This window comes from Pelodiscus sinensis, chromosome 12 (genome assembly GCF_052426305.1).
Source record: "Pelodiscus sinensis isolate ZL-2025 chromosome 12, ASM5242630v1, whole genome shotgun sequence".
Classification (NCBI taxonomy): domain Eukaryota; kingdom Metazoa; phylum Chordata; order Testudines; family Trionychidae; genus Pelodiscus; species Pelodiscus sinensis.
Window position 1 is genome coordinate 13,273,149 of NC_143063.1, and position 27,982 is coordinate 13,301,130.

Here is a 27,982-nt window from a genome sequence, read left to right on the forward strand (position 1 = left end):
TTCTAGGGTCTGTTGGAGAAAAAGAAGGAACTTAAATGTAGTATGAAACTTTAAACATCTAAGATCTAGAAAATTAGCTCTCTTAATAAAGTAAAAAATTACATTTCTAACACACTGACAGTGCTTTAAATTTAAGCCATTTTTATTGTTACAAAGTAGCCTTAAGATAATTTGGCTGAATTTTCTAAAATGTTTAGTGGTTTCAAATTTTTTTATGTGGTTTATAAATATTGCTTAAAACACTCCACTTTAAGATTCTAATATATTAAACCATATCGAACATCTTGAAAATGGAAGGAACAATTACAGTGTAATGAAACAAAACAGTGTAACTTGATATCTGAAATATCTATACATCTTGTATTGACAATGTTTTTTGGCTAATCAAGTGTTGTGAACCTTACAGGCATCCCATTGTACCTTCTAATGGAAGCACCTTGCACACTTGTTTCTCATTTTAACTAAGATAATCTTTGATGTTAGTATCTTTTATTTACAGTTCAGTGGCCAATTTGATACCTCTTATCCCACAGTCTAGCTTCATACTGTATACCTATAATATTCATCAACTGAACAATAACATACTATATCCAGGTACATTTAATCTGTGTGGGGCCATTTTATTTCAAAAGAACCTCTGACTAGCACTCAATAAAATGTAAATGTACCAGCTTACAAGAACAAATGAGCATTTGTGTAAGAAAAGTTCAGTTTGATTTAGTTTGCAAGATGTTACATTTCAGAGTCTCATTTGCAGCAATCCTGAAAACGTATTCCTTCATGATTTTCACTTTCACTGTGACAGCTTTTGCTTGGCTGTTCTTGGCTGTTGGCAAAAACAGCTTCTTTTTCCCTTCCCAGCCAGCAGCCCATCTTTAAGTGCCCTTGAGATTTGGAAGAGCTTGGCACCAGCCTTCCTTTCAGCTTTCCACCAAAAAATCACAATTAGTTCCATTAAGAAACTAGGAAACAGGTGACATGTGACTTGAACTGGACTCTGGCATACTCCCATAATCCTACCATCTCAGAGATCCAAGTTGGTATATTTGTTACCTGGCTCTTTTATTTTTGCAGGCAATGTGTGTCTGGAACTCTTAGAGAACTCAAGTCACTGAGCAGTAAGAAAAAGAACAGACTTTTTAGTCAGTGGGTAATGAGAAATGAACATGAATTAATGTCATTCCAAGTTACCAGTGAATGAATATGCCATGAAAAATAACTTAAGTCACTGCAGTCATCGATTTAATTTAGGAGGGCTCCCTGTGATGTGGTTGCCTTGTACCAGAGGGTTGCATTTGCTAGTTGAGAGCACAGTCACTACAATCTGAGCTGCCCCCTCTCCAAGGCAGAGGCAAGTGTCCAACAAAGCACGAGCACGGCTGGTCAGGGTGGGGAAAGAGGTGATTGTTTCATAGTCCATTTTAGATAACACTCGCTGGGAGCGAAGGACATCAAGGATGTGGTTGAGGCGCCCTTCTGTCATGCAGCTCAAGATAGTCTGTCGTCCACAGGCTAGGATCTGGCCGTAGTTGCCTTTACAGCAAAGACCTTGAATAAAAAGGAAAAAATTAAATATGTGAAACTGTTAGACTTTTTCATTAAACTATTAGTTAGAGGCAGCATAATGTCAGGAATAAATTAAATTCATTGGCGCAATAGGAGCTAATGAAGTGTTCCTTCACTTGCGGTCTTTGTTCAAAACTAGCACTAATCATAGACCCAGACCAAAGAAATAATATTTAGTGAGTGATTGGTCCTGCTTTGGGGAGGGGGCTGGACTCGATGACCTCCTGAGGTCTCTTCCAGCCCTATGATTCTATGATTGTATGATAACTTAAGTGGTAGGAATTCCCAGGTCTGATCCTGGTAATATTTCATCTGTATAACTGGTATGTACAGTAGTTTAGCTATGTCTAGAGAGTATTAGCCTATTCAGTACATAGAAGAGTAGAATGTACCTTAGGCAGATCTGAAGGATAGTACTGTTCAGCACTCTCATTACATTAGTGGAAAATTGGAGCATCTTAGCAGGGGCATACACCAAAACCAGATCTGTGCAGAAACTCTGCATTAGGCTGCCTTTCCAATAAGGGAACGGAAATAAAAAAGTCACCAGTACTTAGGAGATCATGCCTCATTCTCCCTAATGATATCTGTTGTCCAGCTTGGTGGAGATTAACATGGTTCAATTTACCAAAGCAAAAAACTCATTTTTAGGAATTTTTCATTATAGAAAAAAGAGGCAGATACCACAGGCCAAAAGTCAGCTTCATCCGCACATGCTCAGTAGAAAGATTGAGGCCTTTTTTTGGGTCTTGCCCAAAGAAAATATAAAAATTAAGTGGGGGAGTCTTTTGCATCCTCAAGATCTTTTGCATCCTCAAGAATGGGGGGGGGGGGAAGGGGGCAATAATTTTTAAAAGGGATCCACTTCATAAATTTCTGAAGTAGCCCAGGGTTGCTCTGGAAGGATCAGAGCCTTGGGTGGAAGGAGCGGTGCCAGAAGACTTCTCATGCCCCCCACCCACAGACCCTGGGGGTGGGGGAGTGTGCGAAGTCTCCCACCTACTCCCCACGCCTAGAGAGAACTGCCAGCTGTTTTAAAACAGCCCTCGAGGCACCACAATGGGAGGAAATCTCACGCTCTCCCTCAGCCCCCAGGCCAGTGTGTTTCTCTAGTGGCTGTGCACCCTTGGAGGGTGGGCAGAGAGGAGACTTCACAGGTTCCCCCATCCCCAGGTCTCGATTAGCCTTGGGGCAGGGGAGCAGCAGGGTGGCTGTGGGCTGGATCCACTGGCTTGGCAGGCTGGATCCGACCTGTGGAGGACCTTTTGCCCCACCATCCTCAAGAATTTCCTTGGTGGAGAAATTATGACAATGAAAAATTAAAAAACATACAATGAATTATAAACTCAGTGGTCTGACTTCTCCAAAAAACTTTCTATATTTTGTGAGGTTTTTCTTTAGGCCCCTTTCCATCCAGTGATAGTCCGTTCTGAACAATGTGCCTATTTTGAACAAAATTGGCTTTGAAGCCTAAGTCTAAACTTTTAGTTGAATTGTCACAACAGAGCAGACTTATGGTCTATCTAGGTCAGCATCCTGTTTCTTACATTGGCTAGTAGCATCTTCAGAGGAATTACACTAATTACCATTAAATATACAGAATATGTCCAAAGTACATTTTTATCTGGAACACTGGCTGCAGTGTGGGAAAGTAAAATATTACTATAACGCATTGCCAGTAGCTTCTAATTTTTGGACAAAACTTGATTTTAAAAAAGATCAACCTTTTCTTGGGAATCTCACCTGTTAACGTTTGTTCGCAGTGTGTACTTTGAAATTCGCTATTGTGAGGACTGTGCTCAGGTGACAGCAATAACTGTAGTGGCCGCTGCTGCTGCCGCCATGCCTTTAGGTCCCTTTGAGACTGGCCACCATCTTCTTTGCCTACATCTGGAACAGTGGAAGAAGAAGGGGAAATGGAATGCTGCAAAGCTGATTCTCTACTGCCTGGATGAGCTGGGAACAAATATAGATGGGTGAGATAAGACTTTTTAACTGAACATAGAGATTCATGAAGAGATAGTTCTAGATGCCTAAGTTTCCAGAATTTAGAGGACTAACTTGTCTGTATATATTCCATCCTATGAACACTTGCTACTAGATCGTCCCTCTTATATAGCTTTGACATTTGTTATTGTACAAACTTTAAGAAAATTGCTTTATGGTAGAGTAGGGATCATGAATTCTCAGGAGGGGAGCACCATCTATTCATGCAGCATACTATCTCTGTTACGTTACACATAATGGGATTGATGTATATGGCCAAATAATAAATCTTTATTTGTAATATATTTCAAAAATAATTTGTATGGCTTATTGATAATTACAAATCTTTTATCTGTCTTGAATACTGTCAACCACTTTTGTTTAATCAGGTTCATGTGGCTGCAGTGTACGGGTCTCTTTGTTCCTGCCCCAAAGAGCTACTTTTTTTTTTTTTTTTTGCTATATAGAATCATAGACTCCTAGATCTGGAAGGGACTAGAAGGTAATTGAAAGTTGTTGTGTCTGCCCCCGCCCCCCAAAAAACAAACAAACAAAACCTCCTAACTCAATAGCCTCAGGGACGAAAAGACTTGCCAAAGCCCAGGATTGAACCAGGGAACTATAGATCTTCACTGTACTACACTCTCAACAGAGCTACTTTGGCAGCATTTATTTGTATAGCATCTAGCATAATGGAGTCCTGGTCCTTGATACAAATAAATTAATAATATTACAATAGAAGGTCTAGCTTAAATGTTTTAACTGAGTTTTAATTCTAGAAACTCTTCTGTGGTTTGTAGATTTTATAAAAGACTTCTGAAATGTAAACTGTGGAATACATGTAATTTCTCAGGATACATCTATGCAACAGAGCTCAAGTCGGAATAAGCTATGCAACTAAACCTACGTCAGTTCCATAGCTGAAGTCAAAATAGCTTGACTCGGCTTTTGGCACTGTCTACACAGCAGGAAGTTGAAGGAAGAACACTCTTCCTTCGACTTTCCTTAATCCTTGTGAAGTGAGGTTCTTCAAGTGCTTGCTCATGTGCATTTAAAGTAGGTGCGTGCGCATGGATTCCGGAGCCTTTTTTCCCCAGCGGTATCCATCGGGCCAGCAGGGAGCCCTCTGGATTGGTGCTGAGATAATAATGAATAAGTACCCCTGCTGGCCCCTCCCACCCTCAGTTCCTTCTTACCCCCCATGACGGTCGCTGGAGCAGTGAGTTATCTCGACCTATTGTTATTCCCAGTGTGTAAACTGTTCAGTTAGATAGCTTTTGTAGTGTTAATTGTTATGTTAGTAGTGATAGGATTCCCTCTCCCCTGTGGGGGAGGGTAATGCCAGGCCCGCACAGGTTTAAACCGCACGCGTCTTGTTCCAAACCTATTCCCCATGACTGACTCTTGCCTAAAGTGTCTGGGAGAGGGCCATCTTACAGAAGCTTTCAAACCCCGCTAAAAGAGAACGAGACTCCCATCTAAAGTTGCTCCTGATGGAGTCAACTCTTCAGCCGGCACCAGATCACGTTCTGACGGTGTGTAGTGCACTGGCGTCAGTTCGAGACCCAATGGTGGCAGCGGGGCATTCGTCAGTGCCGAAGTCAGCGACAGCACCTAGGCACAGGTGACAATCTCTGGTACTGAAGAAAAAAGAAACAAGCCAGGGGGAGATACCCTGAGAAGAAGGGGCATGGAAGTAGACACAGGCCCCATACTCCGACTGCAGCCTCTCCTCGGAGGTGTGCGGACCCCTCGGGGCAACAGTGGGACTCTATTCAGAGAAGAAGCTCGGCACTGGAAGACTTAGACCAGATGAACAGACCATTTACTCTGGACACGTTCAGTGTGGCCAGGGACCTTATACAGATGACAGAAGAGCCAATCCGGTGATGTTGTCTAAAATGACCAGCAAGGTGCAGGTGACATTGGCACCGGACGTAGTGGGACCTCAGAATACAGCATCAACACATGGCGTGTGGTCAGTATCAATGGACACTATCCCAGGACTCAGGCCAACCTCTGCTCCAATAGGGGTGCTGGGCTTCATGACGGCACCAGTGACCATTTTGTGGGCGTCAGCTATGGAGCACACACCCCATCAGGGGATGATGAGGCCACTTCCCGAGGTACACCGAGGGAAGCCAGAATCAATGGCCAGACACAGGCCTCAACATCGTTCCCAAGGTCTGTCCACGGCCCCACCTTGGTTGGCATTGGACTATTCGTCCAAGTCAGAAGCAGAGTTGACGAGATTGGCCTCATCCTTATGCAGGTCTTCTAGGTACCGTTCAAAATCATGGCACTGTTCACACCATCAGGGTTGTGTGACACAGCAGACATGGCCGCTGCAGGGTCAGGCTTAATGGCCTTTTTGGACACCTTGGTCCTACCATCAGTTCCAAGGAATGATGCCACCATCCCACGAGTCAGGAGATTTGAGGTCCAAGGGCACCCTGTCGGCAACGCCAATGTCTAGGGCCACTGCCTCGGAAAGCAGGACAAGCCCTCATCCGATTACTCAAAGGAGGGATTTGGGCACTCAAGATCAAGTTCAGCCCCATTCCCCACCCTGGGTCTTAGAACCTCAACAAGAGCAGCTGCTGACAAAAGAGTACTCGTCACTGAATGAGGCCCTGGTGAACCCAGCTCCCCCGGCACTGTCGATGGACATCAAGACCTACTGAGGTGGTTGGCAGCAAACCTGGGAGTGCAGGTAGAGATAGTTAACGAGGAGGTTGACCCTATGGTGGACATCCTGTCATTGGAGGCACCCCTCAAAATAGCGCGACTCCTAAACAAAACAGTTGCAAAGATCACAGCCACTCTATGGCAGACACCGGTGTCTCTTCCACCCACCCAAAAGGGAGTGCAAAGGCACTACTCAGACCAACCATGAACATCTTTATACTCACCCGGTACTGAGGTTGCTTGTGGTCCAGGCGGCTGGGCAGAAAGAAAGACAAGGCCCACCTGGTTCCACTCCAAAGGGCAGGAACCCCAAGAGGATGGACTTGCTGAGCAGAAAGGCATACACCACAGGTGGGTTAAAGCTCCACATTGCAAACCAGCAAGCAATGCTCAGCAAGTACGCCTTCAACACTTGGAAGGTCAAGGACAGGTTCATGGAGCACCTGCCGCAGGACTCGAGACAGGAGTTCTGGGCATTGGCTGAAGAAGGCAGGACGATATCTCGCACAGTCCTGCAGGCCGCACTAGATGCAGCAGATTCAACGGCATGTACAATGGCTACCGGTGTTGTCATGAGGCGGGGAGCCTGGTTACAGGTCTCTGGCATACAGCTGGAGGTACAGTACACTATACAAGATCTGCCTTTTGAGGGGAAGGATCAGTTTTTGCAACAAACAGACACCAGACTGCACAGTCTAAAAGATACCAGGGCCACCCTAAAATCATTGGGGATTTATACCCCGGCTACGCAACGCATGTCGTTCAACCACAGATACCAGGGTAGAACGACATATCAAGGCTTTAGACAAGACCTAAGCAGGCGACGACCCCATAACCAAAATGCCAACAATAACTCCCGAAATAGGCGTAGACAATCCTGATCAGATACAGAAAGGAGCGGAGGGCCACCTCCACCACAGCAACCTAAACCATCATTTTGAAGGTATGCCCAAGGACAGTATACAGCTTCAGGGATAGGCCCCCCCTTTGGAAACAGGTTATCGCTTTTCTACCAGGCCTGGGCCCAGATTACTTTGGATTCATGGGTCTTAGATTTGTTTGTAAGGGGATATTCTATCCCTTTCAAGGTTTTGCCTCCTCCTCACCCCCCTTCCCCGTCCCTCTTCAGGGACCCCTCTCACGAGACCCTGCTGCATCAGGAAGTGCTTATAATGATGCAGAAAGGGGCAGTGGAAGGAGTTCCACCAGGATTAGAGAGAAGGGGTTTTTATTCCCGCTACTTCCTCATACCCAAGGCAAAGGGTAGCCTCAGATCTATTCTGGACCTGAGAGAGCTCAATGCCTTTCTACGGAAAGTAAAGTTCAGGATGGTTATCCTAGCAAATGTTATTCCCTCTCTAGAGATAGGGGACTGGTATGCTGCTCTCGATTTAAAAGATGCATATTTTCATATAGCAATAAGAGACTCGCACAGAAGGTGCCTCAGATTCATGGTTGGCCAGGGCCATTTCCAGTTTACGGTCCTCCTTTTGGCCTCTCCACAGCGCCAAGAGTGTTTTACCAAATGTATGGTAGCCTTCCTCAGGGAGGAATCCAGGTATTCCCGTACCTGGATGATTGGCTCAGAAGAGGTCACTCAAGGAAGCAAGTGTTACAGCATGTAGGGATCATCAGATCCCTGTTCGATAGCTTGGGCCTCTTGATAAACAAGGAAAAATTAGCCCTGAAACCCACTCAGGAGATAGACTTTGTGGGAGCCAAGCTAGATGCGAAGAGGGAACTAGCCTCTCGCCTCAGACCCAGGTTCCTGGCAATAAGGGCTGTCATAGAAGGGCTGATGGATTCACACATAACGACAGCAAAGAGCTGTATGAAACTGCTCGGACATATTGCAGCATGCACATATGTGGTGCAGCACGCCAGATTGAAACTCAGGCCACTGCAAGCATGGTTGGCCAGGGCATTCAGTCAAGCAAGGGCACCATGGGACTCAGTCCTGACTTTCCCCCAGGATGTCATTCAGTCATTACAGTGGCGGATGGAGGAGGACATTGTCTGCACAGAAGTGCCCTTTGTGAGCCAGAGCCCAACGGTCTGACTTGTAACAGATGCGTTGGACATGGGATGGGAAGCCCACACAGGAAACCAATGGACTCAAGGTATGTGGTCGCCCGAGAAGCGTGAGCTCCATATAAGTGTCGGGGAGTGGAGGGCAGTCAGGCTGGCTTGCCAAATATTTTTACCCACCCTGAGCAACAAGACAGTCTTGGTCTTAACAGACAATACAGCAGCAATGTAGCAGCTCTCTCTTCTCACCTGTGCAGGGAAGCCCTTCTCCTTTGGGAGTTTTGCATTGCTCACAATATCTGTGTAGAGGCAACATACCTTCTGGGGAATACCAGTGTCCTAGCGATAGAAATGTAGCCGTGTTAGTCTGGGGTAGTTGAAGCAAAATGCAGGACAATGTAGCACTTTAAAGACTAACAAGATGGTTTATTAGATGATGAGCTTTCGTGGGCCAGACCCACTTCCTCAGATCAAATAGTGGAAGAAAGTAGTCACAACCATATATACCAAAGGATACAATTTAAAAAAAATGAACAAATATGAAAAGGACAAATCACATTGCAGAACAGAAGGGGGATGCGGGGGGGGTGGGAAGGGGGAGGAAGGAAGGTAAGTGTCTGTGAATTGTTGATATTAAAGGTAGGGAGAGTGGGATGTTTGTGAGTTAATGGTATTACAGGTGATAATTGGGGAAACTGTCTTGGTAATGGGTGAGAAAGTTCAAAGACTTGTTAAGTCCTTGTTGGTAAGTGTCGAATTTTAACATGAATGACAGTTCAGAGGATTCCCTTTCAAGTGCAGATGTAAAAGGTCTTTGTAGCAGAATGCAGGTGGCTAAGTCATTTAGAGAGTGTCCTTTCTGGTTAAAGTGGCAAGAAACTGTTTTCTCTTTGTGATCTTGTCTGATATCTGTTTTGTGGGCATTAATCCTTTGAGATGTTTAACATCTCAGACACTTCGCCAAAGGATTGTTCCCCATTGTCAGGCAGCCGATCTCTCAATGGGACTTGAACTTAGTGCTCAATAAGCTCATGTCCCCTCCTTCAAACCGCTGACCACCTGCTCGCTCAGGTATCTTTTGATCTATGTTGCATTTATAGTGGCTATTACCTTGGCAAGGAGGGTGTCAGAGTTAAGGGCGCTTATGGCTGACCCCTTATACACGGTCTTTTACCCAGGCAAAGTGCGTCTAAGGCCTCACCCAGCATTCCTCCCAAAGGTAGTATCAGCCTTACATATGTCCCAAGATATCTATCTCCCAGTTTTTTTTCCAAAGCCGCATGCCTCAGCTAGGGAAAGGTCCCTACACTCTTTGGATGCAAAGAGAGCACTGGCTTTCTACATAGAGAGGACAAAGGATTTCAGGAAGTCTCCACAGCTCTTTATTTCATCAGCGGAAAGGATGAGGGGCAAGCCAGTGTCAGCGCAACGCCTGTAATCTTGGATCACAGCGTGTATAAGAGAATGTTACGAGTTAACGGGTTGGACTCCACCTTGAGTTACAGCTCATTCCATGTGAGCTCAAGCCTCATCAGCCTCTTATATAGCACAGGTCCCCATTGTAGACATAGTAGATGATGTAGCAACACGGTCATCAGTACACACATTTGCAATGCATTATGCAAGTACACAGCAAGCCAGGGGGGATGCTGTTCTGGGAGTGGCAGTTCTCCAATCCGTAATGTGAGGATATCATGATTTTCCGACCTTGCCTCCAGGAGGGCATGGCTAGGGAATCACCTACTTCGACTGCACATAAGCAAACACTCAAAAAAGAAAACATGGTTACTTACCTGTAACTATTGTTCTTCAAGATGTGTTGCTCGTGTCCATTCGATTCCCGCCCGTCCTCCCCTTCACCGGAGTATTTTTGGCAAGAAGGAACTGAGGGCGGGAGGGGCCAGCAGAAGTACTTACTCATCATTATCTCGGCGCCACCCCAAGGGGCTCCCTGCCAGCCTGATGGATACTGCTGGGGAAAAAAGGCTCTGGAATCCGTGCACCCACGCACCTACTTCGAATGGACATGAGCAGCACATCTCAAAGAACAATAGTTACAGGTAAGTAACCATTTTTTACCACAAGTCGGAGTAAGAAGTCCTCCAGCTCGACATTATTTTGAAATAAAGGCTCGCAGTGTAGACATGCTCGTTTTTTTAGAATAATATCAGTTATTCCAAAATAACGCTGCTGTGTAGACATACCCTCAATGTCCTTTTCACTTATTCATTATAGTCGCAGACTACTGTAAATTTGTGGATGAAGTTGAGGAAATTCCTATTTACCCAAAAGGAACAGCTTCTAATCTATATTCTGTATCATAAGTCCCATGTATTCAGATATCTCCAAAGAGATAATGAATTTGTTATGGCTCAGATATTATAAACAAAACCATCAAGAAACAATGAATAAATATTTAAGTTAAAATCTCCAGCTCCTTTATACCGGGGTGAGCAATAATCAGCCTGCAGTTCACCAGGATTAACCACTAGCAGGCCACCAGACACTTTGTTTACCTGAGTGTCTCCAGGTACAGCCCTTTGCAGCTCCCAGTGGCTGCGGTTCACGGTTCCCTGTAAGTTCTCCCAGTGGAGGAATAGTTGCAAAAAAGCTTGCACCACTGCAGTTCTCAAGGCAGACTTCTATTGCTGTGGACTCTTTTCCTCTGGTTATATCAAGAGAGGGGAACAGTTGTGCTCCAACATGAGAGACATTTGGTGTGATTTTATGGATATTGAGCCAACAAATAATTTTCATATTTTTATAGTATTTGGAGGTGAGAATATCTTAAGGTTGTTTCAATACTGCATACCTTTTTTCTGAGTTGTATTTGGAGCTGTGATATCTGCAAGTGCCATCTGATTAGCCTGCTCTCTTCTTGCAGAGCTATCAAGAATGGTTGATAATCTCTGTGATGTTAGATGGACTCTCTTTTCAGTAAGCTGTTTGCTGTTTTTCTGTGCACACATGACCTGTCAAGGATGAAAATGGATAAGAAATTACTTCTATCTCCTTGATAGAAAAGATCTCTCTTAGGTGTCTAAGTGCCTATGTTGTTTTTGACAATGGGACAGGACTTACATACACTAGACAATTTTTCCTTCCCCAAGTACACATGTAAGAAGTCACAGTTTGCTCACCTCTAGATTGTGCATATGCGTCTGAAGTGCATGTGGAACTGAGCCTTTGCAGGCATTCACTGCTCTCTCCTGAAACAAAAAAAAACCCTACTAAGTAAAATACATATAACATTCATGTTCAATTAGGCTACGGCTTCACTGCCATTTTTTTTCCAGAAGAAGATATGCAAATCACTGTCACCTTTGCAGATTTTCTTCCGATTCTTTTTGCGGAAGAGGCTTTGCTGCTATTTGGCCTCGTGTGTAAAAAGGTGGGAGACCACTGCTCTGTGCAGACACCGGACCAGATTCTGCTCTCAAATGCACCAGTGTATAGGCAAACATGCCATGGGGTTACTCTAAAATGATTACATGAGTGTGTAAGAGTGCAGACTTTGGCCCAATACCAATCATTAAAATGGCTTCTGCTTTTTCATATAATAATAAATCTGAGTTTCAGATCATGATGTACTTTGACAGTATTTTTAAAAATGCCCACACTGTCTCCTAATATGCTCAGCCTTCCATGGACATTCTGTAACAAGTATTACCTACTGCAAACAAAAAACTTGATACCTGTCCCTATTTGTGACTTTTGTGATCTCATTTTCCCAGTTCATCCACAACAATTTAATTCAAATCTTCTTTACATTTCAGCACATCTGAATATACTTCTTCCTAAATATTTTCAGAGGGGTCTTCAAAGTTGCTATGACCCTGTTTGTTTGACCAATGAGCTGATCACAGTCAATGAGCCAATCCAGGTGGCAGAGCAAGCCTCTGAATATGATAAGCTCTCTTAACAGTATTGGACATGCCTCTGTGAAACTTCATATGATAGACATTTGAACAGTATTCTCTGTCCTAAGAGACCATGTTCTTACTTGCATACGATTGAGCAGTGCTCTTTGTTAACTTGGCAAATGAAAAAATAAATCCCTGTCCAAATGAGACTAAACAAATCATACATAGAAAGTTAATGGAGATACTACCAAAATAGCAGGTATATACACCACATGATCTTCAGCTAGGACTGAAATTACCCAGAGTACAGTTCTGTTACCTACTGAAACAATATTAAGTTCCTTTGCCTTTCTCTACAGGAATTTATTTCATACTCATCATTGTGGTCATTGGGAAAAGAAGGGCTTGTTCTGTGATTACAGAATATCATGTATAAATATCATGCCACCAAGGTCCAATGCTTGGGAGCTCTTTTCCTTTAATGGGGTATGTTCTATATCTGATCTTTCGCGAATCACACCTCACGTTTTTCAAATTGTAATGCAGTCTCTACAACTTTGAGTTCTGCAGAACTATAACAAAATCTCCCAGAATTTGGGATGTCTACCATTTTCATTGTCAGAATCCAGCACAAATGAAGTAAAACCTGGTGACTTTTCTCATTTTGACTTCACAGACTGAGTTTAGTACCATGAGAAATCCCAGGTGCATCAGGATCCTGTGTTACCTTCTCTCCATGCTGCACTGACAACCAATCTCAATCCTGACATCAGACATTTCTTTGCAGTCCCAGACCTGGACCATATGTAACTCAGACTAATATTTACTCACTACTGTGTGATTGCCTGATTGATTTTAGGATTGGGGACTAGGGTGAAGCTGCTCTTTACATGTAACCTCAGGTGGAAATTGACTTGAGGACTCCACAAATGCAAATCTCTAGCTGTCTGTGACTAGTGCATACTCATCAGTAATTTAGTTTGCATAGTCTCTCTTGTGAATCCTGGCTTAAACTTTTGAGGCGGTGTTTAAATCTTAGATTAACAGAAGTAAGATATATTTTAGCTTTCTGTATACTTTAAGGAACTGATCTTGAAATTTTAACTTATAGTCCTTTGAAGCAATAATAAATTCCTGTTTAATTTCAAAGATAGTAAACACAGAAAAGAAGGCAGTTGTATAGAACCAAACCTGAATTTTACACTAACCTTTGCATCAATCAATCTGTAGATTGCACTGGAAATCTTCTCCTTTCTAAAAGTGCTTAAAATTTTCCTTAAGAGTTCTGCACATTCTGTGGGAAGAAAAATGCATTTTAAATATAGGATGTATGCATATCAAATATGCAAATATCTATACATGAATGCATTTCTACTGATTTTATTATTCTGTTGCAATCATATTGGAGTCCTTTAAATCAACTCTAAAGGTACGTCTACACTGCATGGCTATTTTGGGATACTGGAGCTATCCTGAAATAGCTAACTTGTGTCTACCCAAGCCACCCATTATTTCAAAATATTTTTCGAAATAATGGGCACACTATTTCCCCATCCCGGTAAATCTCGTTGCCCAAGGGATAAGGGATGGCTCAAAATAGTGTGTTATTTTAAAATGAGGTGCTGTGTAGATGCGCCAAATTTCAAAATAATCTATTTTGAAATAGTTTCAAAATAAGATACATAATTTGTGCTATGCAAATAGTATATTTCATTTCAAGTTTAGGGTGCTGTGTAGATGCACCCTAAATGACTTTGCCTTATATATTTTTATTTTTGATCTAATGTAAACAAATTAGGGTCACATTTTTCTGAAACATGCACACAAAAACCTGCATATTTGTAAACTTAATTTATTCATGATTGCACAAAGCAAGCCAGTGAGCGTAATATAGTTCCTCTGACTTAACCAACAGTGGAACTTGTTCTAGTAGGAATGGTGATTAATTGGAAATAGGACTGTTAAAGGCATTCTTCAAATACTGAATTTGATGTCCAGTCTTTTCCTAACGTGTATCTATTCTAAATTTACTGCACTATATTAAAACTAAAAATCTTGAAATGACTAAGCCACCTTCTAGGAAGGCAAGATATCCTTATTAAAAATAATAAATAAAAACCAAAACACGACAATGTTCTGGAGGCAGTGCTCCTTGCAACATTCTGTTATGCCGTCATAACTGTAGCATGCTATAGAAATGTCTTATCTATAATATTAGAGTAACAAGTTGGGTGAGATAATACCTTTAATTGGACCACCTTTTGTTGGTAAGAAAGACAAGCTTTAGAGCTTACCCGGAGATCTTCTTTAGGTCTACAATAACACTATGTTAACTAGGACAAAGTGTTTGTGCTAATAACAAGGAAAGAGTAAATGCTGAATATTACCTGCAATTTGTGGCCTGTAATCTGGGTCTTGGTGCCAGCACAGTATGATGAGTTGTAAAAGTCGATTTCTCTGATGCAAATTGCTCTGTATATATTCTGCTTCAGTTCCAGGCCGCAGGCCACTACAGAGTCCTGTTACAACTTCCAGTAGGGTTTTTTTGCCTGTCACAGAATGAAAAAATGTTATTTAAAAAATCAGAACCCTCCAAACTATTTTAAAATGATTAAAAAAGGCTAATTTTCTTTTCTTAAAACTAAGGCTACTCTTTAAAAAATGAAAAATAAAAAACCAACACACTCTTAAGCTAACCAACTGTAACAATACTCATTTCTACCTAATGGCAGCAGTCCATTTTTTTCTTGTTAGACAGTTTATTTAAGGTTATGCATTAATAACTGGTAACATGAATGCACAAATACCAAATTTGCATATAGTTACAGTCTGTGAAGCCTAACCACACAGTTCTGTATGCAATTTTGCATGCAGATTTAAAAAAAATTATATCCTTCATGCACAAATAATCTGATTCCTCTGGACTTCTATAAAGTGGCACCAAAAATATAAAAACACACCCTTACATGAGTATATTGTACATAATATTTTTAATCTGAGTCTGTCAAAATGAAAGCTGCTACATACATAAAAAACAAAGTAATCTACTAGGTGACCTCTGATCAGCAAAGCCAAGACACAGGCTTATTGTGACTTTATGTACACACACAAAACTCAAGAATGTGATTGCAAAATAAAACACATTGTTCCCTTATGTTTCTCTATGGCATAAACCTATGTATTATGTAATTGAGATCAGGCCAGTGCTTCAAATATACAATATGTAATTCTCATCTTTATTCACGCTAGAAAATGAGAAACTGATCTTGTGGAACATTTCATGTATAAAATGAGGTGTATAGAGTGTTTATTTTTGAACCTTGCAGGAGCCCTGCATAGCTTAAGAAAGCACCAGGGAAATCTGAACAGATGTAAAATCATGAGCCTGATCAAATATGTTCATTAAAGGTCTCATGTCACTCATTGTAAGAATAAGGATGTTTGCTAGCTCTGATATAATGGCTAGATTCCTGTTGGGCTAACTGCATCCTGCCTACCTTCACTGCTTCTGAAATTTCAGTTAGATACACTATCCTTCATTTTCTGTCCAAAAAGGTTGTGGAATGTTAGTGTATGTTTATTAAATTGTAAAGAGCTTTGCGACTCTTTTGGATTAAAGGTATTATATAAATATATTGTGACTTATTTTAGAATCATGTTTCAGAGAAATAGCTATTAAACAATTGTCAGGAAAAGTTCCATGAGAGCATAAGAACGACCATACTAGGTCAGACCAAAGGTCCGTCTACCCAGTATCCTGTCTGCTGACAGTGACCAATACCAGATACCCCAGAGGGAGGGATCACAACAGGTAATCATCATGTGATCCCTCTCCTGTCATCCATTTCCAGACAAACAGAGGCTAGGGACACCATTCCTACCCATCCCGGCTTATAGCCATTGGACCTAACCTCCATGAATCTATCTAGCTCTTTTTTGAACCCTGTTGAAGTTCTAGTCTTCACAGCATTCTCTGGCAAGTAATTCCACAGGTTGACTATGCACTAAGTGAAAGAAATCTTCCTTTTGTTTGTTTTAAACCTTCTGCCTATTAATTTCATTTGGTGACCCCTAATTCTTATATTATGGTATAATATAAGTAAATATTTTTTCCTTATTCACATTTTCCACACCAGTCATGATTTTATAGACCTCTACCCCTTTAGTCTCCTCTTTTCTAAGCTGAAAAGTCCAAGTCTTTTTAATCTCTTCATATGGGACCTGTTCCAAAACCCTAATAATTTTTGTTGCCCTTTTCGAACACATCTTGCTGCTTGTCAAAATCCCTGATTCTTGGGTTCTGCAGTGTTTAGTGCACTATAAGCAGGCAGGTAGTTTCCTTTTCTTTGACTACATAGGGTGTGTCTAGACTACACCTCTCTGTAAACAGAGAGATGTAGATTGCGCCCATCGAAATTGCTAATGAAGCAGGGATTTAAATATCCCATGCCTCATTAGCATAAACATGGTCACCACTTTTTTCCGAAATGGAGTTTCGGGTTTTTTTTAACGGCAGTCTAGACGCAGATTGGTCGAAAATAAAGCCTTTTTTGATTGATCCTGTAAACCTCGTTTTTTGAGGAATACAGTCTAGATGTAGTGAAAAAGAAAGTTCCATAAATAGACAGACCTGGATAGAGGAGGATAGTAACTTTAATGTAGTTTGATAATCAAATTCAGAGGCACATTCTTCTTCACATATGACTGCTCAAACTGAAATCTCATTGTTAGAGCAATCAACTGTAAGAGGCGTAAGTTGGATCACGTTCAGGAACATGATAGTCACTTTCAGAGAATTCAATAAAGAATGGAAGAAATGGATTATTCTCTACAGTATGCTCAATGAAAGTTAAGACAGCAAAAGGAGTTGTGCTTTAAAGGAATGAGAATGGGACCGAAATCAGCACTCCACAGTCTAATTCTCAGCTCTCCCTGTGACTGGCTGTCATTTTAAACAACTTCAAACACTTCTTTAGTCTCCTCATCTATCAGTCTATTATGTAGAGCTATCTACAAACCTATGAAAATACTCACGTTCACTTTCTGACAAAGTAGTAATTTAAGTCTAGCTAGAACTAAAAGTTCCTATTAGGGACCTTTAAGCATTTATAAAGGCTCAATTCAATTTGACAAGTTGTTTGCCAATAAGGACATTTCTACACTGATGAATTTCCAGATTGAGTAGGCATGCCTGCACTAGGGATGTTAAATATCGGTTAACTGAATAGTTGATTAACCTCATGAATTCTTATTGATTACTTGACTATTCTATAGTCCCCGGGGGAGGGGCCAGCAGCTAGTACACTCTGAACCCTCTCCCGAGGAGCCCCCTGCCATTCCATGCTGCTTTTTCTGGAGTGCCAGGCAGGAGCTGGTACACGAGGGGAGCCAATTTAAAAACCATCTTCCCTCATGAACCAGCTGCCTGTCTCCTCATGCACCAGCTCGGGGCTGAGCTCCAAACATAGTCCAAGCCAGAACTGAGCCAGGTTGCCTGCCCGCCTGGCTCCTAATATACTTTAAATGCACAGCCACAGCAGGGGTAGGTCCAGGACTAAGCCAGGCTGCTGGCCAGCCTGCTAAAAAATTTACTGGTGGGGGGGGGGGAAATGTGTGTAGTCTATAGCATTAACCGATAAGCTTTTGCTTACCAATTAATCAGTTAATCGACTATTACATACCTAGCCTGCACTAGATCTGATTGACTGATGGAGCAGGTAGCCCTTCCCACAACTCATTCTGCCATGGCTACACTTTAATATTTTGTATTAAATATTGGATTAGAGCTATCGCAGATGTGTCACTCAAACTAGAAATTATTCATCCCCTAAAATTCTGCCTAACGTCAGTAGGCTGGATTGTGATGTTAGTAGTATTCTGGGCATCACAAGATAAAAGACTGTTTTTTGCATTAAAGATAAGGAGAAAAGTCAAAACAACAATCTAATAGGGTGCTACAGTCAACAGGCTTAGATAGTATATAGTAAAAACTATGCCACTAAAGTTACCCCTGAGAAAGTATTTATTTCTTTTACAATAAGAATCTCCATTTTGGGGTAGTATCTCAATAGGAGATGTAGAGCTATGGATATGTGCATTATTGGAATGCACTATTGGTAGAATTTGATTTTTTTAAAATAATTGTGACATAATACTGTTTATTTTTAATCTTTTCCCATTTGTATTGAATTTTACAGTTGTACAAAATGATGGTTTGTCAGATAATTATTTAATTACCATAAATGTTGAGATTTAAAAAGTTAAACTATGAAAACACAAATTACCAACATCATGTCAAAATATACAAAGGAAGTGTCCTTAAATCAAACTCTAAGAAGTTATCAAGTAACACTTTTCTTACATAATCTGTCTGTACAGTTCAACTGTCATTGGAACTATTTTTGTTTGTGGTGAAATTAATATTTACTGACATTTATTGATCATAACTTAATTCTTCCAAGCAGCGTAATAGGGATTTGAGATAAAAGTGAGGTCTGAAAAGGCAGGTCTGTTAGTATTAATGTTGCTTAAAGGAGAATAAGTTCAGATAAAGGTTACTAACCATTAAGAAAGAGAGAAATACCTACCTTCAAAAGGTTTCTGTCTGCTTAAGCTTTCCCAACATATCATTCCAAAGCTAGAGACAAACAATAATGAAATCGTGATTGTTAATTTGGAATCTGTATTGGTGTTATGATTACATACCCAAAGACTGAGTTCATTAGTTTAATGGAAAGGTATTTTCCATGTTACACTAAGTCCTTCCATTTTTGCATACTGTTATTTCCACTTTTGCATACTATTAAGTTTCAATTTCCAATTGAGCTGTCCTTATACAGCACTCAGGGGATATAACAAAGACCAACTATATTTCTGTCTCAGGGAAATCTTGCTCTTAAATTTTGTAGATTATTTTCTAAAATACCTCACTGAATTTTCTTTTGTGGGCTTTACAGCATTCCCCCCCCCCCTTTTTGTAGTAATTATAAAGTGTTTGGTGGTACTGTACACAGTGATAAGGGAATGAACGAGAAATTGACCTGAGAAAAGCTCAATGAATTTTTGCTTACATCAGTGAAATTTGCATAAGGCCCTACATTTTTTCTTCCATTTGTAACTTCTAGGAGATCACAATAACATTTAAATGTTTCTATTTAATTCAACATCTGGGAAAATATTGTTGTAAATATTGTTGTCACAGCCCTACTAGACATACACTAGTCACTTGCAATACCAGTCCCTTCCAATCATTAAAAAGGTGTGACACCTGAGAACAGGAATGATATCATCTGAAAGTGAACCTTTCACTCTTTTCCTGTTTGAGCCTCATGTCTTCTTCACAGACATCAGAGGAACAATCTCAACATCCATAGGTAATTAATAGATTACATATATAATATGGCTCATTCTTGATCACTATGATAATAAAAAAGGAGCGGAAGTTGTTGGCTTCATAACAAAAATAAAAGATCTAACACTAGAAAATGGAAAAATATGTAATATTAAGCATAAAGGTTGTCATAAACTTTGTAGTGACCAACATGAAAGTCCATGGAGCCATATAGTTGCTATTTTTGGATTGTCATTCATCCAGAGTATGATGTAGGTAATAGTGTCAAGATGTATGTGCCCTCTGGATATGTGGCAGACAAGACGATGGAGTAAATAATATGCATTCCTTATGTAAATCACTTAAATTAAATGTTACTGTCTGATTGGCCGTAGTGAGTTATTTCAGAAGAGATTCCACAAGGCCTTAAAGGCCATCAAGACAAAATCATATTTTTTTTTCCCACAGGGTCTACAACCAATCCAGTAATTATGCCTAAATATTAAATAATGGCACAAGTGTTTATACCATCACCAACAGCTATTTAAAAATCTAACTACCTGGCTTGATGTTAGGTTTCTAATTTGATTGCACTTGCGTATACAAGGAACTTTCTCTATGGTTTTGGCACCCGCTTTGAACATTTAGGCCCCAATGCCAGTGTTTATAAAAGGAATCTTCAGATATTTATAAAAATGTAATCAAATTGAAAGAATTTGGAAGCTTAACTCTGGCTGCTGGATTATCTGAAACCTAACACATGCCTATTTTTGGAGCAGATGAAGTTTTTTGCAGACAATTGAAAACACAATCAGTTTAGCAACTGCAGTTGAAAGTTTGGCCTCTGATGTGATAAAAATATATTAAAAAAACCCAACAGTATAAGTTTTGTTAAAAATAATACTTCACCTACAAGGATTTGTCACTTTCTCTTCGTGTGCATAGAACTCTTTCATTTTTTCAAGTAAATCTAATGTAAGCCTCATAATGAGAATATACTTCATAGCACGTTTTTCATTGCAGTTTGCTACTTTTTTTTTACGATAAATTAATGTTTTGAAGCTGAAGTTTTGCAATTGCTTAACCTAGGAGTATGGCCATAAGTCCTAATTGGACTATAACATAGGAATGGTCTTACTGGGTCAGACCAAAGGTCCATCTAGCCCAGTATCCTGTCTTCCAACAGTGTCTAGTGCCTCGTAACCCAGAGGGAATAACAGGACAGGTAGAGCCATTCCCTGTCGTTCTACCAGCTTCTGGCAAACAGAGGCGAGGGACACCATCCTTAAAAGCCACTGATGGACCTATCCTACATGAATTTATCTAGCTCTTTTCTGAAGTCCATTATAGTCTTGGCCTTCACAACACCTGCTAGCAAAAAGTTCCATCAGTTGATTGTGCATTGTGTGAAGAAATACTTCCATTTATTTGTTTTAAACCTACTTATTATTAATTTCATTCAGAGACCCATAGTTCTTGTGTTATGAGAAGGAGTAAATATCATTTCCTTATCTACTTTCTCCACGCCAGTCATGATTTCATAGGTCTCAATCATATCCCCCTTACTTGTCTCTTTTCCAAGCTGAAAATTCCCAGTCTTATTAATCTCTCCTCATACCCATTCCATACCCCTAATTATTTTTGTTGCTCTTTTCTGAATCTTTTCTAATTCAAATGTATCTCTTTTAAGATGGGGCAACCACATCTACATGCAGTTTTCAAAATATTAAATTGTACTGAATGTCCTTCAAACGTTAGGAGTTTCAAGTTTAATTACATGCTGCAATATTCCTAGTTTGGAATGTTATGCAGATATGAATGGAACACTGTGATCTATAGGTCTGTAAAGTGTTCTAATCTGTAGTATAACTTTACAATTTTTTTTTAAAAAAAATTAATTCAGTATTATGTGAATTGCTGTCAAGAAGTAGGCCTCCTTTACCTATGATTTTCCCTTAAAAAAACTACTAACCTGTAAACATCTCCTTCTTGTGAGGGTACACCACCTTCAAGTATTTCAGGAGAGAGGTATACCAAATCCCAGGAGCTTCCATTGCAGTTCTGCAGGACTGATCTTAACTGCTGCTTCCTCCAGCAAGTTAGGCCATAATCTGTTATCTGTCGGGAAGGATGAATGGTGAACTGTAGCCACAATATGGCATTATTGATATAAAAAATTGACCTGGTATTTTTATTGGGCTAGATATCTGATAAATAATCCTATAATTAAGCATACCTCTGGAGAAATTGTTCTGGTTTCATGTGAAGAAAATAATGAGGACAAAAAACTCAGTGTAAAAGACTTTTACCTTAGCTCTGTATTGTATATCCAAAAGGACGTTGGAGGGTTTCAGGCTGCAGTGGAGGAGAGGAGGGTCTAATTTATGGAGATGATATAATCCATCAGCCACATCTGACAGGATCCGCATGAGTAGGGGAAAAGGCAATTCTGGGTACAGGTGGCACTAAAAATCAACATTCATTTTAGTGTAATATTCCAATACATATTTCAGAGAGTTTGTCTGTGTGAGAGTGAGTCTGTCTGCTTGTTCAAGAATTCCTCCCAAACAGTAAGAGTTAGAACCACACAATTCAGTATGCAGCTTCCTCTTATCATAATTTAAAGCAAGGTAAGAATTTGGTTGTGCCAGGAAAATGGGATGTGGCTGGAATGGGAATACTTCTCATAACACCATACAGAAAAAAGAGACGAGTCATCAGGAAGGTAATGCAGCTGGCTGGGGGTATGTCTATACGGCAGAGTTTTTTCAGAAAAAACTTCACTTACGTCCACACTGCAATCGTGTTCTTTCGAGAAAAAAAACTGAAAGAACAGAGGGGTTTTTCCGACATTGGTAAACCTCTTTCTATGAGGAAGAAGCCTTTTTCTGAAAGAGCTCTTTTAGAAAAAGGAGTGTGTGCGGGGACAGGGAAGAGAGAGTTCTTTTGAAAGAAGAGGAAAGAGGAAAAAACCCAGGTGCCCTGGGGGCCACTCCATCCATAGTAATCACAGCTGAAATGGAAAATAGTGTCCATTCAGTGTGGCTGCTCTCTTTCAAAAAAGCAGATTTGCTTTCTGGATGCGCTTTTGCAGTGTGGACGCTTTCTTTTCAAAGAAGTTTTTTCGGAAGATCTCTGCTGTCTAAATATAGCTTGGGAGTAAACCCTTCCTCTGAGACTGCCCCAGCCCCAAATCTCCCACCTGACGACCTTTAGGAAGGTTGGGGGAAGGGGAGCTGAAGCTCCTCCTCCTCCGATTCATATCGGAACATTGCTGGCTGTTCCCCGAGGGGGAACTGCATAGATTGCAGCACTCCCCACTCTCGCTGGGGAGCACAGGGGGTAGATGAACCTGGACCCGTCCCAGTCATGGGACATGCACTCTCTCCCCATCTGTGTCCACTGAAGTTGCAGTGGCCATGGAAAGGCACTTCTCACCCAGCCCCTACAAGCTGTGGAGAGAGTGCTGGGGTAGTTCTCTCTCCTGGGGCAGCCTGCATACCCCAGCCCACTCCAGAGCAATTATTTAAATGAAGAAAAACAAAAATGAATTAAGGATCTGAGCAATGCCATGTAAATCTTCTAGTACAGGCCTCGGCAAAATACCATCTGTGGGCCAAATCAAGCCCACAAAGCTGCCAGATATAGCCTATGGATGCAGTGTGGAGCCTCAGGAAGACTCCCTGCCTGCCCCCCACATACTGCTGACAAAAGTGGCCATTGTGAACTTGTGGGGCTCTGTTTGAATAGTTGTGAGCCCCGGGGAGAGGAGACGCTTCAGATGATACTCCTGTCCCCAGCACAATCCCATTGGCCAATGGGAGCTGCCTGTTGTCAACTTCCCCTCATCCCCTCAGTCCTGTAGCTGTTCAAAAACCACATGGCCCCTGCAGCCAGTGTGGGGATGGGGCAGGCAGGGAATATTCTTGAGAAGGCTGCTGGGTGTGTGTCAAGCAGGTAAGTCTCCCAGCCAGAGCCTGCCTCTGGCACCCCAAGCCTTTGTGCCCCCAACCCCACATAACCTGAACCCTCTTGCCCTCTCCTTCACCCATATCCCCTCCCAGATCATGCACCCCAATCCTCTGCCCCAGGTCACAGCCCAAACCCCTGCCTCAAGTTACAATCCCCTCCTGCTCTAGGTCACAACCCAAACTCTTCCACTTGCTTCTGCACCCTAATCCCCTGTCCCAGGTCACAACCTCCTCATGCCCAAGGCCACAACTCAAACCCCTGCACACTAGTCCCCTAACCCAGGTAACAGCTGCCTCCTTCACCCAAAGTCCCTCCCAGATCCCATTTCCTCTCCTGCACCTTAATCCCTTATTGCAAGCTCCCTTCTGCACCCGATTTCCATCTCAGTCCCTGCACCCCCTCCATTGATATGGAAGAGTGTGGTCCTTGACCCCTTTCCAAATTCTTGGAGTGGCCCCCCCATCAAAAATTATTTCCCACCCTTCTTCTAGTATTTATATATCTATATAGAGATATCTTTTAGCAATCATTATTCATGCTTGAGAACTACAGATGAAAAATATTAGCAAAACTATAGCAAAATTAATGCTCATAATTGAGACACATTTTGCTTATTTTATTATTGTCCTAGCTTCTAAACAGTTTTAACACCCATAAAAGAGTCTCTGTAAAAGATCTCTACTTTTCCTTACCTCGTGGATGAGTGAGTGGAACGATCCATTGCACATCCATTCAGTCACAATCCCCAAAAGTCCCTGAGATTGGTAAATTCCAAGACAAGGCAAGAGCCATTCAGACTGAATACGACGTGTGTTTGCAATATCTTTGAGTAGCACCTTCAGTTCACTGTGAACAGAGAACAGGGGTTAAAGAGGCATAATTTCAGAGAGATTCTCAGAGTAACAGTCATACTCTGTGATATTAGAAAAGAAGATGACTTGACTATGAACCATCTTTTGCATTAGGCAGTAAAATGTACAAGAAAGCAAGCTAGTTACATTAGTATCAACATTTATTTATTAAGTTATGAAATGCAAAGGCAGGAAGAATGAAATGAGTGAGATCATTTAACTGAAAAAAACGATCTCTTCGAACTGAATTTCCCCCCTGCTATTCTCTGAAAGTATGCTTTCCTTATGCCATCAGTGAGGTCTCCTCTACACTACACATTCTACCAGCATTAGTCACAGCCTTGCTTGCCTGTGTGGATGGGATCAAACCACATCAGAGAGTCAAGGTAAAGCAATGAGGACAAGGTAAAGCAATGAGAAAAAGTTAAGGTCAGAAATGTACATTCCATGATGGTACCCTCTTTGTACTACTGTCCTGCTGAGCTATTTATACAGTAAATCAAACATGACACCCACCTCTCTGTTGTATTCTGGCCAGTCAATAGTTTCAGTGATATGTTAATATTCTGAGGCGTATGGAAAGCTTTGAGGGCAAAGCCAGAATGTGTCTTGATGAAGATAATATTATCCAACTCTTCCTGAGCTATTACGGGCACCACATTGGCCATTTCCTGCTGTTTAGTGGGAGAGAGAATTGAAGAAAAACAGACATGCTTAGGTTTGATTTTGTTGCCATTGCACAGGTACAATGAAGTTACACCAATGTTCGTTCACCAAATTATTCTTCACCCTCATTCAAAAGGTTCTGCATTACCATACACTTAGTCAAATTGTCCTTTAAAGATAAGGAACATTTTCCCTACCACACTGGAACATTGAGATTTACTTAGCATTTCATACTTACAAATGGTAAGTGCCCAATAATATGGCCAGTTTTCATTGAAATCACCTGGAAATATGGGGACACTATTTAAATTAAAGATAGAGTGCTTGACTGCCAAAGATAATGGTATAATTTGAGGAAACATCAGATTAAAATTCTTACAGTTTCATACTTGACAGAAAGATAAGTCCCATAAAAATGGTAATAATGCATTCCAACCTATCCCCAGGATCATGCCCTTTCCAGATGTGCCATTATTTACTAGGTTACTGTATGTCAAAATAACAGCAAAACAACAGGCCAAATTCCCTGCTGCCATAAACTGGCAAAACTCTACTGAAGCCAGTGGAACTGTGGCAGCAGGGAATTTGATTTATTGTTAATAGAGTAGATTCCTGTGTTCATGTGTATACATGTTTAGGTGTGCATATGTTCTATCCCTCAATACACATTGGCCAGAGATGATAACCTCCCCCAAGCCACATTGTGTTAATATATGAGTAAGGTGCTATAACAGGTGAAGATGTTTTAAAAAAATATAGAGATCTTAATTCTCTCCTATACTTAGTACTGAAAGAAGGCAACAAGAACAGAGCTGAGACAAGGAAAACAAAGAGGGAAGAAAATAGTCTCCAGAAGCCCATTTATAGGAATACTTCATTACTGGAGATCAGTGCATCGTAAGAGTTCAAATTGGAATGCTCCCCCCAGACTCAGCAGACTGCCACTAAGACCACCAGGCAAGAATTTATGCTGCTGTAAACTGCAGATTTAAATAGTGAATAAGAGGTGTCACTTGAGAAATCTCTTTCAGCTTGTGGGTTCAGCTCAAGTGTGGGCTTATGGTTAAGGCTTTAAATTAAAAAGCAGGAGGTCTGCTAATTTCCAGCTCTGCTATAAAAAGTCTGTGTGATCTTGAGCAAATTACAATCTTTCAGTGACTCAGCTGAGCATCTGCAAAACGGGGATAACTCTGCACCTTCTTTTATCCTTTGTCTGTCTTGCCTAATTAGATTGTAATGTCCTCAGGACATGGTTGGGCTATTACAGTGTATATTCATATCACCTAAAGCACAATGGGGTCCAAAACCAGTTAATGCTGCCTAAGTTCTACCATAATTTAAATGCTACAAAGACTAAAATGTATATTAGTTGACCAATAAAACTTCCCATGTCTAATTTAAGTTTGCTGGAACAAGATGGGTTAGACCTTTTGCTTTTTATTTTAAATAACATTCCAGATTGAATCTGACGTCACTAGCTGTGGTTCCTGCAGGAACTATTCAGACAAGGCACACAATCAGTAGCTCCACGGTGGTCTCTCAAAATGACTTTGTTGGCTCAGTTCAGAGGCAGGCAGGGTTGTGACTGATCCTCCCTATGGGGCTATGAAATAATTATTGAACTGGATGGCAACAACTATATGGCAGGAATGATTTCAGACACACAACATTTCTCTGATACCCAAAATGAAGAATTAAGCACATAATCTAATTTTTCATATATATCTACCTCAAGCCATGTACTTTGCAAAGGACACAGCCAAAATGGCATAGGACCATCAAAATCAGACCAGCAATTTTATATTCAAAATTACAGAAAGCTCATCCAAATCAAAGACAGGCAAAAAAGGCACCATTTATCCCTCAGATATTATGGGGATCAGATAAAATGGAGCCACCCTAAATTTAGTTTTGGTTTCTGTGGAGAAAAACACAATCAAAAGGTGACGAAAACAAAATTATTTCTCGATCATCTCTAAAAATGTGTAAAACCAGGACTGATTGCTCAAATCTCTAAATGTTGAGGTTCAAAAGAGTCTAATAATGAGTATGGCACCAAATCACTCCTGGTTTGCTTATTTTTATTTTAAAAAGAGAACTAAAAAACTAGAATCAGTTATTGAAACTCTCCTAACTTTGGGGGCAAAATTAAAATGAGAACCAGATCTGAATGAAAACCTGACTAATGAGGGTTGAAAATCCAGAACAATATTTGTTTTCACCCAGCTCTGCTCTAAATCACTTACTGATGTTTTTAAATAAATAAACTACAGCTGGAAGCAAGATTCCCCCATGTAGCTAGAGGGTTGGGCAAAATCCTCATCTTGCCTGTACATTGTATAATCCTCATACCAAGTGAGGATCTGATTCTAAAATCAGAAACCCCAGTTTTGCTACTTTTCCATACATTGAGAACTACCTTCCTTCAGAAGGAGTCGGTAGGACTAATCACAGATTAAGGTAGTATTTAATGTCAGCAAGTGGCAGAATTAGTCTATAAATGGGATGCAAAAGGATCCTTTATTGGGGGCGGGGAAAAAGTTCTTTAAATAGTTCTGCTCTTTTGAGTATAAAGATTTTTCACCTCTTTTTAAAATTCATTATTATTGTCTGCCCACATGATGTGGTTTCTAACCACAGTTTGTCAAGTTTGGCAGTTGAATGAGGGGGGAACCGCAGAAAGTTATGAGAGGCTTTAAATGCCTCATTGAAACACACTGGATTAAAAAAGCAGATTCTTTAAAAATACCTTTAAGCTTAATTCACAGTGTGGGTGTCTCCATCCATATGAGAGCAGCTTAGTTGGGTTGATTTAATGTTTCAGTATCCAAATAAAAGAAGCAAAAACAAACATACAAAGAATATCAAGACTTACCACCAGAAGTGTGGGCATAGAGACTACAGGAGTGAGCTAGTGCAGCTGCAACAAAGAACTGCGATTTGCCTGGAACAGTGATGCAATCACAGCTAAGCCTTGTTGGGTATGACTCAGCTACATTGTTTATCTCCTCTTTTATTGGCTGTATACTCAG

At 41.0% G+C, this 27,982-nt stretch overlaps 1 protein-coding gene and 1 long non-coding RNA gene across 4 annotated transcripts in view; one reads left to right on the forward strand and one right to left on the reverse strand.

Moving 5' to 3' along the window:
• LOC112544875 (uncharacterized) overlaps positions 1-3,467 on the forward strand; it is a 38,617-nt gene extending 35,150 nt beyond the window's left edge. The window contains exon 5 of the long non-coding RNA XR_016350491.1: positions 3,330-3,467. This is a non-coding gene — a long non-coding RNA (uncharacterized LOC112544875). The remainder of the gene's footprint in view (positions 1-3,329) is intronic.
• LOC142831175 (receptor-interacting serine/threonine-protein kinase 2-like) lies at positions 125-27,982 on the reverse strand. 3 transcript variants are annotated; one of them, XM_089781443.1, is made up of 12 exons: positions 27,826-27,982; positions 24,801-24,958; positions 24,126-24,279; positions 21,771-21,926; positions 21,434-21,579; positions 18,719-18,768; positions 14,519-14,680; positions 13,340-13,425; positions 11,409-11,477; positions 11,081-11,240; positions 3,310-3,456; positions 125-1,548 (listed from the first exon to the last, which is right to left on the reverse strand). In XM_089781443.1, exons 1-12 carry the CDS (start codon positions 27,841-27,843, stop codon positions 1,235-1,237), a joined length of 1,620 nt encoding a protein of 539 aa, XP_089637569.1. In that variant the 5' UTR covers positions 27,844-27,982; the 3' UTR covers positions 125-1,234. The 3 variants fall into 3 exon arrangements, with proteins under 3 accessions (XP_089637569.1, XP_089637567.1, XP_089637568.1); XM_089781441.1 differs by having other exon boundaries at positions 3,310-3,522; XM_089781442.1 differs by lacking the exon at positions 27,826-27,982 and adding an exon at positions 27,700-27,812 and having other exon boundaries at positions 3,310-3,522.